This window comes from Scomber japonicus, chromosome 23, assembly GCF_027409825.1.
Source record: "Scomber japonicus isolate fScoJap1 chromosome 23, fScoJap1.pri, whole genome shotgun sequence".
Classification (NCBI taxonomy): Eukaryota; Metazoa; Chordata; class Actinopteri; order Scombriformes; family Scombridae; genus Scomber; species Scomber japonicus.
The window spans coordinates 12,037,901-12,053,931 of record NC_070600.1 but is presented as its reverse complement, the minus strand read 5'-3'; the positions used below and the strand labels follow the sequence as shown (position 1 = coordinate 12,053,931).

The 16,031-nt window shown below is 37.7% G+C and overlaps 2 protein-coding genes across 3 annotated transcripts; one reads left to right on the top strand and one right to left on the bottom strand.

Moving 5' to 3' along the window:
* The first annotated feature begins 1,619 nt into the window (after positions 1–1,619).
* akr1b1.1 (aldo-keto reductase family 1, member B1 (aldose reductase), tandem duplicate 1) lies at positions 1,620–6,576 on the top strand. The gene is made up of 10 exons (XM_053313880.1): positions 1,620–1,873; positions 2,631–2,798; positions 3,226–3,342; positions 3,603–3,680; positions 3,831–3,953; positions 4,042–4,148; positions 4,253–4,334; positions 5,720–5,803; positions 5,921–6,003; positions 6,157–6,576. Exons 1-10 carry the CDS (start codon positions 1,808–1,810, stop codon positions 6,197–6,199), a joined length of 951 nt encoding a protein of 316 aa, XP_053169855.1. The 5' UTR covers positions 1,620–1,807; the 3' UTR covers positions 6,200–6,576.
* Positions 6,577–7,213: 637 nt separating this feature from the next.
* Positions 7,214–13,972, bottom strand: akr1b1.2 (aldo-keto reductase family 1, member B1 (aldose reductase), tandem duplicate 2). Of its 2 annotated transcripts, none has more exons than XM_053313901.1 (10): positions 13,830–13,972; positions 12,141–12,308; positions 11,892–12,008; positions 11,599–11,676; positions 10,342–10,464; positions 9,327–9,433; positions 8,747–8,828; positions 8,378–8,461; positions 8,183–8,265; positions 7,214–8,027 (listed from the first exon to the last, which is right to left on the bottom strand). In XM_053313901.1, exons 1-10 carry the CDS (start codon positions 13,893–13,895, stop codon positions 7,985–7,987), a joined length of 951 nt encoding a protein of 316 aa, XP_053169876.1. In that variant the 5' UTR covers positions 13,896–13,972; the 3' UTR covers positions 7,214–7,984. The 2 variants fall into 2 exon arrangements, with proteins under 2 accessions (XP_053169876.1, XP_053169877.1); XM_053313902.1 differs by lacking the exon at positions 13,830–13,972 and adding an exon at positions 13,731–13,761.
* Positions 13,973–16,031: the final 2,059 nt, after the last annotated feature.

Below are 16,031 nucleotides of genomic sequence, written 5' to 3'. Positions count from 1 at the left end.
GCGTGCAATGTTACACTCCAAGTTGACATGAATCTGTTTGACATTAATAGCAAACAGATGTGAGGTTGATGCTCTTGAGCAGTATGATTGAAAACAGCAAAACAACAAAAAGGGAAGTGGCTGCGATTATTAGAAGAAAAAAAAAGATGGCTGTGGTCACATATTTAAAAGTGTAAAAACATAGCAAAAGTATGTCAAACAGTAGCCAAAATACAGATGTGAAACTAGCTACAACACACCACATACAGGTGTGGTTCAGTTAATCTACAGTAAATACAGCATCCCCAAAACTACCCAATTCACCCATTTCCTGTCGTGATCAACATGAAAAATTCCCTCCAGGTTTGAGGTTATGGTGAAACATTCACAAATGGACACCCCCATGCAAATTTGAGGGTGTGTTCATTACAGAATTACCCATTTTTTTCAACTGAATTAATTCACATATATATTAGCATTATATTTTGTATTGAATCACTTTACAATTACACATCTGACTCTTTCATTACCATGTATATGCACAATCATGACTCCTTCTAACCCCCCCCCCCTCCCCCCACTCACCAGCTGCTTTTATTGTTTCAGTTGACCTTTACTTTTTGAAAGCAGCACCAGGAATCAATCAACACACTGCTTTACACAGCATATACAAGGCATTATAAAAAAAAACCCCATGAATCCTTTTACCCATCCATTAGGATTTCAGTGTTGCCACACACTGTGCTAATACATTCACTTATTTTATGAGCACTTGTTTAATCATCTGATTTTATCTGTTGAGCTGGTTGTGTAGTTACTTAACATTTTTCTGTGAAATTGGACCCGAAACATTTGACCCCTGCACATTCTTGTTGGCACGGGAAGATGCAAGTCATGGTGAATCAGCAAGAATAAGTAGAAACACATGCAGAGTCAGGACTAATCATCTTTCAAATACCATGTGTATGTTTTTGTTCTTCTCTGTGTGTCTTCATGTACAAAGCATCAAAGTAATGTTTGCATATTACAATGAGGGCATGATTTATTTTGTCTTTTTTTTTTTTACATATAATACATTATAATAAACCTTAAACCGAAACTATGAACTTTTTGCACAACAGTGACACCCTAGTGGCCAAAAGTAGGAACAACATCAATAAATCAACATGTTTATTTCTAGTTTAACTTTTGTGATGAAAAAGACTTGTAACTTTAAGAGGAATAATTTGTTATTTCTATTGTTATACATACATAGACTCATTTTAACAGAAATGCAGAAAAAAACAAACAAACAACTCAAATATGTATGTAGAGTGATAAAGTAAGCTGCCTGTTATACTGAAACAATGAATACAATAATAAATAATAACACATGTAATGCCCCCTCCCATTTAATTTGTAGTTAAACTCAAAGTGATACAGTATTATTAACATAGGACAATGTGAATTGAAATCAAATGAATGACACAAATGAGACCCAAACAACAAAGGATCTTTCTTAAACCTTGGTTATACTGCTCAGAACGAATAAAAGCAGTACATTTCTAATTTCATAGACATTGTTTGTTCGGAAGTCATGTGAGAATCTTGCATGTAATCACACCTTTGGGCATGCTGAGTCATTCCTTACTCTGTAATGCCTTTCTGTTTCAACAGAAAATTCCCATTGTATAAACATTTGGAGAAGGCAGGCTTGACTAATCAAACCCAGATGCACTTCCGCCAAACCTACTGATCCCTCCTCTGTCACAGACTCTTAACAGGAAAGACTGCTTACTGCCTAGTGTAGTTTCCTGAGGGTCGAGCTGCACAGCTGAAGATCTCCAACATGATACCTGCAGTCACACTCAACAATGGAGCAAAGATGCCTATTGCGGGTCTAGGGACATGGAGGGTAAGACTGAACATGTTATTCTTATAATAAAAAATGTTTAAAAATCATGATGGATGTACAGACTTGATACTCTACATCCTCTCAATAGATTTCAGCAGGTCTATAGCTTATCTTTACTGTCTATGTTTGCCTTTATAAGCAGAATAGAGGCTTCGGGCACAACTGCACCTACTTCTAAGGTGCATGGAGAAGGGAAAAAAGCCTAAAATGGTCAAAGTTCCAGTAACAGTTGTAGCATACAGAACAATGCTATTGTTCATCTATCTAATTATCTATCTATCTAAATGTTAGCATTAAGGTCTAACGATGCAGTTGCTCTGTATCTCGCTGGAGCTTTGACCTTTTTATGTTTTCCTTTATCTAATCTACTACTACTACTACTTTCCAACCCAGTAAACTAGGTTGGAAAGTACAAAGTCCAGTGCCATTTACTGTTTAGTTAGTGTGTTTGTAAAACAATAAACCAGCTAATTCTCCCTAACATCGGCATGGTAATCCAGATGGATAACTTTCACATTTTACTGCACACTGACCAATGCCTGAACAGATATATTTAGTAATAATCATAGTGGTTATACAAGGATTGACAACATGCCCTTTAGGTACATTCATTTTTACCATTTCATATATTCTAAGTAGAACCTAGTTATTCACTGATATAAAGCCAGAACCACACATTAAAGACAATCACTGCCACAGTCTGATGCTAATCTGTGTCTGTAATTTCCTTTTCTTTGTATCACCCTAACCTCACTAGGCCAACCCAGGACAAGTCACTGAGGCTGTGAAGGTGGCTATAAGTGCCGGTTACAGGCACATTGATGGTGCTTATGTGTACCAGAATGAAGAAGAAGTTGGGGCTGGAATTCATGCCATGATTGACCAAGGAGTGGTGAAGAGAGAGGATCTCTTCATCGTCAGTAAGGTAAATAGCACATTCAATAAAGCAAATCTACAAAAAGTTACAAAAATATATAAGTAAATCTGCATATTTTCTCAATTTGAATTACTTTTGCAGAAACACAGTTAGTCACCACCTTTGAACTTTCTGGTGCATTTTATTTTTTGTCTGCTAGTCAGGAAGGACAGAGGGATGATGAGTTTTACAACATTGTGTCTGGAAATGGATTGTCCAGGCATGTGGACAGACATGTTGTTAGTCAGGCACCTCTCCCATTTTACATATATATTTTGTTCCCTCTCCTCCGATGTAATCATTCACATGCACTTTACTATGGTAGCCACATAATGTATGTGACTTGTTAGTTCCAGGAGATAATTTGACATACTAATACTTAAGTATCACTGCCTGATTACCAGATATGTTTATTAAATGTGTTTGTTTTCCATAGTTATGGTGCACCTTCCACCTTCCATCTCTAGTGAGGAGGGGCTGTGAGAAGACTCTCAGTGACCTGAAACTAGATTACTTGGACCTCTATCTCATGCACTTCCCTATGGGAACCAAGGTTTGCATACTCCTACCCTGTCTTAGCCAGAGAAAATACAAGTTTGTAGGACCAGCATCATCAAAACAGTATGTTAAAATTGAACCTCTATGAATATGTGTAACATTGTGGACCCAGACTTTCATGTTTCCATACTTAACATTTGCTCTGCAATCTTCACCTCTACTATCATAGCTAAAACTGATATTGTGGATACATACAAGTTTTATTATCAGAAATAAGAATGAAATGAATGAATGATTTTATTTTTGCCACTGCAGCCAGGGGACGAACTTTTTCCTGTGGATGAGGAGGGCCAGGTTATTCCTGATGGCAGCAACTTCTTAGACACTTGGAAGGTATTTGTTTAAGCGACTTGTATATTTACTGTTACTTAAGTTTCAAACTGACGCACTGACTGCTTGCAACTTTGACCACATTAACAGTGGTACCCTTGACATTTAAAAACAAGATGCATTACTAATACCAGTGTGCAATCTGTCTTATAGGCTATGGAAGAGCTAGTAGATGCTGGGTTGGTCAAGGCTATTGGAATCTCAAACTTCAACAAGGACCAGATTGAAGCTGTTCTTAATATGCCAGGCCTCAAGTACAAGCCAGCCACTAACCAGGTACAAGACAAGATTGCCATTATGCAACATAATGTAAAAGAAAAGATATGTAAGGGTACATTTGAGTGACATGTATCTGTGTGTGCAGATTGAGTGCCACCCGTTTCTGACCCAGGAGAAGCTGATTAACTACTGCCACTCAAAGGGCATTTCAGTGACAGCTTACAGCCCCCTGGGTTCCCCTGACAGACCCTGGTAAGAGGCAGAATCACCCATCATACACAGCACTCACACAGAGTAGCAAACACAGCTTTACATGTCAGCTGTTGCATATTGTATCATTTTCTTATTTACTAAAGGGCTCCATCTGATGAGCCCTCTCTCATGGAGGAACCTAAGATCAAGGCTATCGCTACCAAATACAACAAGACTCCAGCACAGGTAGGAAATAAAACCATCAACCTAATGTTGATTTACCCTTTTCTCCTCTTGGAAAAGTTAGGCCATAACAGTGTATTATATTTAAGTAACTCTCCCTGTCACTGTTTTGCTTATTGCTATTTTACGTGGAGGCTTGAATGTGCAGTCTCTCAGTAGAAGACCATTCATCTTTTGAAGGGGGAAGGTTTGTCTGCAAAAAAAAGAAGTAATGAGGGAGAAGAAGCAGGTGTCATTTAATTTTTTTTAAGGATGAGATTTAACTTTTTTGGAGAAATGTATGGGGAAAGTATTATTTCAAGAGTATTTTATAGCCTACACTATGTCATAAAACCAACGGAGCCCCTCTGGTGACATTTGATAAAATATAATAAAATATCCCGTGGCCACGAGATAATTAACGTGTTATCTCGTGGCCATGAGACATTAATGCGTGGACACGAGTTAATTATTGTTGTCATTTCCATGGAGATACTGTTGATTGTTGCTGAGGCTCCGTAAACATGGACAACTTTTAATTTCCTTTTATTTTAATAAGGGAATGAATTACAATGACATACTCAAGTCACTTAATTGCGGTACATGGAGTAGTTCTTAGCAAGAGACACTTGATTCGGCTGCTCAAAATGCACCGGCTTAAATGCAAAGAATATGCTGATCTAGGGGGCACATATACGTTTACATTCACCCAACATACATGTAAATATTAACCATTGTTATGAGGGACTTGTACCAGAAATGGAGTTTTTCAGTGAAAGAGGAAATAAGACAAACTTCATTCAATCGGTCAGGCTAATGAATGAATGAATGAAGGTGTTCTTTAATGTTGCTCAAAGCAGTACACGCCCTCTGCTGGATCACTCAGGTATTACACTGACATGCAGCCATGCAGTTTACCACGCATTAGTATCTCATGGCTACGAAATACATAAATGCGTGCACGCGATTTTTCACCAGAGGGGCACTGTAAAAACATGTCTTGAGGGGCACTAAAAGTTTAAGACATGAAGCTTAATTTTTTCATGGAGCACATACTGTGTACCATTTATCCAAAATGCCTTGCAACACATAGGCCTAGATAATAACAGTGATATACACCCCATATCCTTATTAGCAATACAAAACTAAGCACATAGGTTGTAATGGCCAGATTACAGTTACTGTATTGTTGTGATGTTTAAATGTGTGTCTGGTTAATGGGCGCAAGACTGCTTTGTCCAAAATAATGTACTGTAATTCTCCATTCGGGGGCAAATACTACAGGTCAGAAAGGAATATACTGTATGTCAATGTTATCACATGTGTGTTGGCCCATCACAAATGTGGTCATGCAAAGAATTTTGGGAAGAAATCAATACTTAGACAATACTATGCCCTGTCCCCACTAGGTTCTCATCAGGTTCCACATCCAGAGGAATGTGATTGTCATTCCCAAGTCAGTAACGCCCCATCGGATCAAGGAGAACTTCCAGGTATAGTACCGCAATCTTCAAACTTCAGAAGATGATTATTTTTGTTGCAGTCTTTTGCTGAATGTGTGTTGTTACGGGTTCATTTTCAACTATAGTTGGCTGTTCTGTCTCTTTTAGTTGTTCGACTTTGAATTAAGTGAAGACGACATGAAGGTCATGCTGAGCTTGAACAAAAATTGGAGAGGTTTCGAATTGCAATGGTGAGTAGACGGAAAGACAAAACAGGGAAAAAAGAACAACATAAAGAGATCCAAATGTAATAAAATTCATTTAAGCCTGAGATGAGGTTACTGGATGCATCATTGTTACCAGCAAAACACAAGTAATGAATGTTCTTCTTATTTTCTCTACAGGGCCTCCAAACACAAAGACTTCCCACTGAATTCAGAATACTGAATCAAGACAACTACAGACACAGGCTGGATGTTGTGCCAAAGTTAGGCACAAAGAAGTTTAGAAGAGTTTAATGTGAAACCAGCGGTGCCTACAATTCATTTTGAAGTTTTTATAATACTACAATAAATAGACAGTACAACTATAGTTTTGAATATGGCACTGTAATCTAGGCTACATCCTTATAAGCGTGACTAGGAATACAAAGGGTGCACTAAGCAGAAGTACTAAAATATAATCCAAACAAATGTTTTGCAATGTGATAATAATTTCTTTATGTGTCAGGATAAACTATGTACTGTATAATCATGGTAACATAATACAACTGGCAATCAGCCTAATGTGACCCACAATTGTTGCAGTGTTTGTAATATTGATTTAGTTACTTTTATATGATATATGTCTACCACTGTTATTATGCTGCATGCTTTTACTCTATGTAAAGCATTGTGAATTTCTGTCCATGTGCTATTTTAATAAACTTGCCTCAAGTCTTGGTTGTAACATGAATGCTGTGACATTCCAACCTAAACAATATGTAAACTATATATACTGATGCAATATTTACATTGAATCTCTGCTGTTAAACCTTTCACCATCATTTATTTAAATCAGTCCTTCTGCCTCTTTAGACTTTATGACATTAGTCTGGTTATCTGATCTTTCTACTCACTCACACCAGAGACTATTGAGCCATTTTCTTAATTAGCAGCGTCATTTTCCTGTCAAGCAGGAAACTGACGCTTCAACTTCATACTCATCATAAATATGGTGACTTGCATCCAATAGAGACAGTCGGGAACACCTCTGGTACATGAAACCTTAAGGTTAACTTCTGTCAAAGGTTACGTGCAACATTTCTGTTAATTCCTTAGTTTTTTTATAACAGACAGAACATAGCAAAATTGTATAACACTGAAAAAAAATCATATCACACAACATTTAAAAGTTTGTTTATCTGCTCCTCATAGTGCCAAACAGCAGCCCATGCATTCCTCATCATTGGCTTTTCTGACCCCTAGTGGGCATTTAGAGGCATAAACAGTGCACTTCCCTGATTGATTTCTTCTCTTTATTTTCATCCACAGGACAGTATTGTAACACTTTACAGCTGACACGGGAAGTGAAAGCAAGTATTTCATAACAGGGATATTACATGATTTATCATGAAGCACCACATATGACTCAAATATTGGAAAGTGCTTCATCATTGTGAGGCATGTCAAAATAAAAATGCTGGGATAGGAATTATTTTTTGCGGTCAACACAGGAAACGACTGGTCTAGTAAAATAAGGAGTGTTTTTGAAGACACCTACATGTCTGGTTATATAATGTTTGTGGTATAAAAAATGTGCTTTAATTTAAATACTGACTTTTGCGTTGTATTGGCTGTAAGAATTACTGTAGGTTTTCCTTATTACATTCGATACAACATGTAAAACTATGTGGCACAACAAACTAAAAGTATAATTTTCCACGCAGAAAACAAATAAGCCCTTGTGCAAAGGGTCTCAATTGAGTGCAAAACTCAACATGGTATCAATTTCTATGCATTTCTTTTGAGCTTTTCAACTTGGCTATAAATATGTTTTTGGAGTGTATGTAAAACTGTAAGGAGATGAACTGGGTAACAAAAACAGTCAACATTTCTCCTGAGACATGTAACAATAATGAAAAATGGATGCAAGGCCATCTACTCCAAACTACAGGAAAGCAAGCAGTCTAGAGCATAGAGAAGCAAACCCCAGCAGCCACTGCAATCCTGTGGAAAATCAGCATTTTTCATTTCAGAATTCAGCATTGAATGGATAGTCCTTGTGCTTCGTGCTCCTATAGAGAAAACACAAAAGCGAAGATCAAAAAATGTTACCTAACGCACCTAACCTTAACATCTTCTATATTGTAGCACATATATAATGTATATATACAATGTTATAGATGATACACAACCCCCTCCTGCCCCCCTAAACAACATGTGATCTTACCATTGCATGGGACAGACTCTCCAATTCCTGTTGAATCCTAATATAGTTTTCATTTCCTCCTCGGTTAGTTCAAAGTCAAACACCTGCAAAGATTTAAACAACAGTCTTCATGCATGAAACAAAAGGGGTGTAAGTAGAGCAGATTGAGGGCTAATCCCAGCAATATTCAAACTCTCGAATCTCTCTGCTAATTACCTGGAAATTCTCCTGAATGCGATGAGGTGTGATTGACTTGGGAATCACAATCACGTTCCTCTGGATGTGGAAGCGGATCAGTACCTGGCAGGGAATTAACATTTCAACATGACAGGGGTCATAACTTTTACCCAACAACAGTTAGGGCCATGTGAATGGTATTTATAACACATTTTTTCATTCTTGCATTTGTATAAATTCCTACTACTACTACTACAACTGAGAAAAAAACTCCAAAAAGATAAAGATACATGTTGTTCTTTATAAATTCAAGTCTGACTAGAAACAGAAACATGCAGTCTTTTCTTATGAGTGATAATTATTCTAAGTTTTGTCTTCATTGTGGTTGAACACATGTTAGTGCTGTACCTGAGCGGATGTCTTCTTGTGCTTCTCAGCAATAGCCTTAATGTTGGGATCTTCCAAAAGTGAAGGGTCTTCTGGCTTAGCCCTGGAATTTATGTATGTAGAACATTTGTTGTAACACATTACTCACACCTCCCGATATAAAAACAGGCTATAAAAGAGCTTTTTCAATAATAGTGAATCACTGCAACCACAAGAGGTCCATGAAACAGTTGTGTAAAAAAAAATATTAGGCTGATGGGTTGTATACTAAATTAGCTGCGGACAGATACACACAAACACACATGCAGACACACGAGCACACGCGACCAAACACATGATCTCCTCCAGACTTAGGCCTGGCAGAGATAACAACAAAATAGACAATTACGCAACTTCTAAATCATGACAAAATATGCTACACAGTGAAACTACGTAGATAAAGAGGAACAACAGTCACAAGGTGAAACTAACCAAAGGGACATGACAAACATAATGAGATTGACAAATACCGAACTGGCAAGCAACCAAAAATGGCCCATATTATAGCGTTGTGCGGCATACTTGGTATTTTGCTATTGTTTTAATTATTCTGCTAACTGACCAGGGTCTGTCAGGGGACCCAAGGGGGCTGTAAGCTGTCACTGAGATACCATGAGAGTGACAGAAGTTGATCAGTTTCTCTTGGGCCAGGTAAGGGTGGCACTCCACCTACAGAGGGACAAACACACAAAAGGTGAATTAGCCTGCTTACTCACTGCACTCACTCATAATGGAAATTCAATGCCTACAATAGAATTCATCCTAGTATATTTCTCCTATCTGCTCAAAGTAAATCAGTAAAGTGTACATATTATTAGACTGTTACATACTAAAAACATTATTTTGCTTTGTATAATACAAGGTATATGCATTTTTCATATCTGAGCATGATTTTGTCTGATGATACGTTTCGGCAGTTCCATTCAATTCAAAGTCAGATATATTAGAAAACTTTCTTACACAACAGTTTTAAATTTTTCCCTAATCCATCACATCCTGCTATCCCTAAAATGAAACTGGCAAGTACTTGGCACATGACTAAATTTGTATGACTGCTTTAGGCATGAACATGTAGAACTTACTGTACTTTTTTGGCATTATTGTTACAATAAATGTAATTTCTGAGATGACTTTGTTCCGTGTTTGGTAACAAAGGGCAGAAGGAGAATGGTGCAGTAATCTAATATACAACAGGACCAGACAGAACAAGACATTGATGGTGAATGATGGTTCTGAAAAACAGCAAAAATATAAGGTCGCCTCAGCTAATTAGTCGAGCCTGAGGGGAAACTGCTGTGGCCCGTTCCGAATTAAGAGGACATTTATTTCTAAGACCTGATAGGGGAAGACAGATAATGGCATTATGGCGTCTTGCCCTTTAAGGACTGCAATCATGAAATGCATCTGTTTCCTTTCTGGCCAGCACTCTTGACGCTAGGCATGACTTGACCAAATTATATCTAAAAAGACTGCAAATATGAAGTTAAACATTAGCTTGCCCTAACAGTTACCTGGTGAAATGTATTATATCTTTCTTCTACAAATGTCTAATAAGAGTAAATATGTCTTTACTATACCTGGTTGTTGGCAGGCTTGTATTTGAGGCCTGGCTTGTTGAGGATGGCTTCAATCTGCTCCTTGTTGAAGTTGGAGACACCGATAGCTTTGACCAAACCAGCATCCACCAGCTCCTCCATCCCCTGAGAAAATTCATAAAAAAATGTTAAATCATACATTTACTGATGTTACTTTTAGTGATCATAACTCTTACTGTAGAAAGTTTGGACCCTCTAGCTATCAACCAAACCTCTAAAAAAATGTGAATACGTCACTGATCTGAGGTTCCATTACTTTCTAAGCTTGCACTAAGCTGAACACATTTAAGACATATTTTGCTTAGTTCCCCAATAAGGGTTTAGGTTAGAGAACAATCATTGCCGTCATCTTTATTTTCCTGTTCTTTAAATTTTAAGCTGACAGAATTGCCAACCAGTTGTATCAGTTTGAGTCTTGCATCTGATGCAAGAGAGTCGTTTGTGTGTTAAGGGCGCACTCACATTAGGGCCTGTTGTTCAGTACCGTGTTGAAGCATGAATGTACCCCCTCCCCTGTCCCGCCCTCACATTATCTCAAACTTAAGTGTACTCAAGCACAGTTGCCTACGACACATAAGACGTTGTGTATGTAACTGTGTGCTCTTTAGGGTTTTCAATCAAAACCATTTCCCGATTCCCGGGAAATTTAATGACGGGAACTGGGAAAAAATATTATTTTAAAATAAAAAAAACACAGAACATTGGTGAAATATATTCACTCAAACAAAGTTTATATAATGCAGATTTGTAAAATATTACTTTTATGAGGGTCACAGTCACAGACAATTAACTTGCGACACATTAACATTTCGTAATTGTGGTAGCAGCCGTGCCGCAGATGTAATGAAGTCTACGCAGCACGCTGGATGCAAACTATAATTAAGCCTATAGCCAGTTTTGGGAAAGTTCACTTTCTACATGAACTAGTTCAAAGATCAGTTCACAAATTTGAAATGAAATAGTTCAGTTCATAGTTCATAATTCAAAAATTTTAACTAAATTCACAGTTCCAAAAATGAACTAGTTCATAGTTCTTTTTTTTGCTGCAAGCTATTATTTTCCAAAATTATTGCCACAGCAGCCCATATAGAACCACAGAGAGCAATTATTTGATCAGTTTTAACATTGAAACTATGCGGTACACTTGTACTCACACTAACCAAATAATCCGGACATTAGGGGTCAAACGTACTTGGGCACAGTACGATTGCCTAGTCGTGTGAGTGCGCCCTAACTTACCTCCCATGTCTGCAGGAAGTGAGTAGTATCATTGATGGTCTCTCCTGCGCTGTCCAAAGGAAAGAGCTCAGTGCCAGCCTGTGTAATGACAAACGAGTCATAGCCATGAGGTTTTCACCATATTACTACAATTTTGACAATATGGAGGCTTAGTCTTAACTGAAACTTACAAAATATGATTGTAATTGTAAAGGGAAATTTGTCCAAAGGAATATGTAACTTGGTCCAATTCTGTACATTCTGCTCACAGACACACAGACACATTTCTGAGGACAAGACAAAACTGTTCCTACCTTGAAACCCATGGGCCAGTGAATTAGATAAAGGTCTAGATAGTCCAGTTTAAGATCACTGAGAGTCTTCTCGCAGCCTTGCCTCACCATTGACTTCTCATGGAAAGTGCACCACAGCTATGAAAAGAAAGGAGTGAGTAAGGTTTGAATACAATAGGCTATTAAACACAGAACATCAATCTGAATGCCCATTTGTGGGTGCAATATTAATCAAGGCACATATCTGTACACCACGCACAGACAACTCACCTTGCTAACAATGAACAGATCCTCTCTCTTGACCACTCCATCCTTGATCATGGTCTGAACACCCTCTCCCACCTCTGCCTCATTCTGGTAGACAAATGCTCCATCGATGTGTCTGTATCCTGCTGAGATGGCTGCTTTCACCGCCTCTGTAACCTTTCCAGGGGGAGACTGAAAGACATGGTTAGTTAGTATTGTTCTGGAGTGCAACTAGTATTTACTTTATTTTTTACTTGTTACACATATACATGCTGTAATTTACCCTAGCAACTCTCTGGTCTTTGAGACATACTTTACCATAACAACACTGTAATAAATATTTATTTGTATAGTGTTCAGTGCAACCCACACACAAATTGCGCAAAACTGCCACTAACCAGTGTCTAGAAGACTTTTAGTTCCTCAATTAATTTCTCTATATAGTTTTTTGGTTGAAATGGGTATGAGATTAGTTGAGTTACACTTAAATATTGTTCTTAAGGTAGCGTGTCCACCAGTTCCTCTTTTGTGGATTTAGGCTAGAACATTACTAATACCTAATATTTATGTCTTTTGTGCTGGCTGCCAAATTCCCTCTTGGCGGACAACAAAGTCTGTATTTACCTATGGGGGATGAAGTATTCAGATCTTAAACTTAAACTTTGGTAAAAGTACAGATACAGCAATGTAAAAATACTTCATTAAAAGTAAAAGTCCTGCATGAGAAGAGTGTTATGAGCTTGATGTAGTTAAACTATTACAGTAAAAATTCTGGTTTGATCCCTCTGACTGATATGTGACTATTGATATCATTAGATTATTAATACTGAAGTATACGTGTTAGAGCAGCATATTACTGTAGCTGCTGGAGGTCGAGCTAGTTTCAGCTACTTTAAATACAGTTAGCTACTTTAGTCCAGTGGTTCCCGACCTAAGTTTAGGTCTGAAAAGTAACTAGATCTGTGAGAAAAGTAACTATGTAATTTATGCAATGAAATAAAATATTTCCTCTGAAATGTAGTAAAATTGAAGTACAAAGTAGCATAAAATGGAAATACTCAAGTAAAGTACAAATGCCTTAAAATGTAAATAAGTACAGTAATTGAGTAAATGTAGGCTACTTTGTTACTTTCCACAACTGGTATCTACTTATTTATCTATTTCACTGATAGTTCTAAATATATATTAATACAGTGTAAAAAGGGAACAACAGGCTTCTCTAATTAACCTAACTATCCACAAGTAAATAGAAATGAACTATTGGGGATGACGCGTGATAATAAAAGATACAAGACAGCACTCTAAATGCTAAAGGTCGGTGTCATTAACAAGACCTATACAAGGTTATCTAAGGCTAATGTTTGTGATTTAAAAGTGAATGAGAGACTGCAATGAATAGGACGTCGTCTGTTAACAGTAACCCGACCCAGCAGCAGCTTTGCACACGACGGTCATGTGTCTAGAAACCTGCTCCTGGAGTGCATTAGCTAAACTTAGTTAGCAAACGTGATAAATAACCTGAAGTGTAACTTGGAGTCACATGCGAATTTATATTCAAATTTCTCCAGGTATGTCGAGAAAAAGCAGTTTTAACGACACATTTATGTAACTCACTGTCTCCAGTCATGAACTCTCTGTTGGCGTCCAGCTAGCTTTAGTTAACTATTAACTAACCCTGGGCATAGCAAGATAGTAATGATACATTACACGTACCTTCCACGTCCCCAGTCCAACAATGGGTATTGGTGCACCGGTGTTCAATTTTACGGTTGTTGCCATTTTTGCACGGGACGAGCAGAGCCTGAGAGTCGTCGTAACAGTCGAGCAGAGAGCGCAAACAGAGAGCACAGTGTTAGCCGAACACAGCCATCGTCGATCGATTGATGATGTCTTTTAATTAATTTAGGGTGAGCTGAGGCCACAGACTCGCATCACTCTTTGTTATTCTGTCAAATTCTTAACGTTTGTATACAACGTGGGGTGACGTGAATGTGGGTCCTGAGGTAAACACAGACATCCCTTACAAATGAGAATGTGTTGTATTTAACTACTTAGATATTTCAGTCATAAAACTACCTCAAAATACTGTTGCAAGTCCAAGTCTCACATTCAATTTCCACCTCTGTAAATTTGTGTTCAATTGATTGATTGACTGATTTTGTTTATTAACAGACACAAAACCAAAAATCCAATACACATAGGCTAAGCTATTTCCAACATTTCCCAATATGTTAAAAGATGAAGGAACACACAGAAGCAGAAGAAGAACAACATAAAAACTAGGCAAGAAATCCAAAAACAAATGTGGGGCTACTTAATATACTGCTGGATTGATTGATCATAATGCATCAAATTTTATTTGTTGATTATTATGTTTCTTGTATATAATGTTAATACACATAGTAACAGGTTACTAGCCTAAAATTGTCAAAAAAGAGAAGTTTTTCCCTCTGAAATGTAATGGTGTGGGAACTAAAATAGAAATGTATGTAATGTAAGTAAATGTATGCATTTACTATCCATCACTGGTACTCTTCTGTGGAGGTTGCTGATTTTCATTAATGCAATCATTTGGACCAGCCAGTGCATGTTTACTCAAGGGCTGCAAATTTGTAATCAAAGTTTCTGCACTCTTTTTCAAATCAAATGTAATACTGTGTAAAGCATTAACAAAGAAAATGTAATGTACTCTTTCCACAGCAACAATATTATTAATTTGTCCAGTACTGATAAACAACTCCATATGAAAAATCACATATGAAGTAACTGTCTTCCATTGGGCCATTGCAGACCTTCAGTCTGCTTGATTTAGCTTATCTTTTTTAGCTGTTTTACAGTCTGTGTGCAATGTATGTAACATTTGATATGGCACCCCAGAAGATAGTTTAGCTACACATGAGAAGCCACATGACCAAAAATAAACCTTTTGCATTTTTCTAAACTTCTTTGTTGGGTTCCATCATAGAGTCACTAGAGGGCACCATTACCACACTCACCCAACCCGCAAGACAGACAATCACCCAAATGAGGCTCCAAAGTTAAAAAAAAAAAAAAAATCACATAATTTCATACATTAAAAAATATTACCAGAAATATATTCACTGCAGCAATTATGTGTATTGATCAGTACTCTTGATCTCAATTAATGCTCTCATGCGTACGTCCAGTCTTTGATTTAACTACAAAAATGCTCTTTGAACCAGCACAGGGTATGGTCATTGTCCAGCATGTGGCCTGTAATGGGGAGAATATGTTTTTTTTTCTTTTTAATTAGCATTTAGCACTTTGACTATTACTTCTTCATGGGCTTACACTGTAAAGGAGATGTATCTTCACAATTGTGCACACACAGACTAGCCTTAAACCCTAAGAGACAGCTTAAAGAGGGAACAAATACATGGTGTCTCTCTTTTTTTTTTTGTTAAAATCAGATAAAACCTCACAGACCTTTAACTGAGCCATTCAACACTCTGCACAGAAGATAAGAGCGAGAGAAGAGAGCGATATAAAAAACATACAAAGGGAAAAGTTATGGGAGCCGGCAGCCACTGTGTACCTCACAATGGCTCTCGCTAAAGTTTGTGTCGCTTCTGATCTTCTCCCAGCTGGACGCCTGCTTTTCAGGCCCTGTCTCCTCTGATCTAACTTCAGACACTAGAGGGCCTTTTGCCAGCCTGCAAACTGTCAAAGTACCCCAGGAATCAAACACTGTCGCATTCTGTCATGATCAAAGACCCACAGGTAAACCAGACGAAGACACAGCCACATACAATTGCCATATAAAAGAGGGGGGAAAGTTTTCATTTCTGAGGCTCTTATTCTGTGTCTACAGGCGGATACCGTTTCACTAGTCTGTAGCGAGTCCATCGATTAAAATAAAGGAAAAGAGAAACGACCATGCATTTGAAGATACAA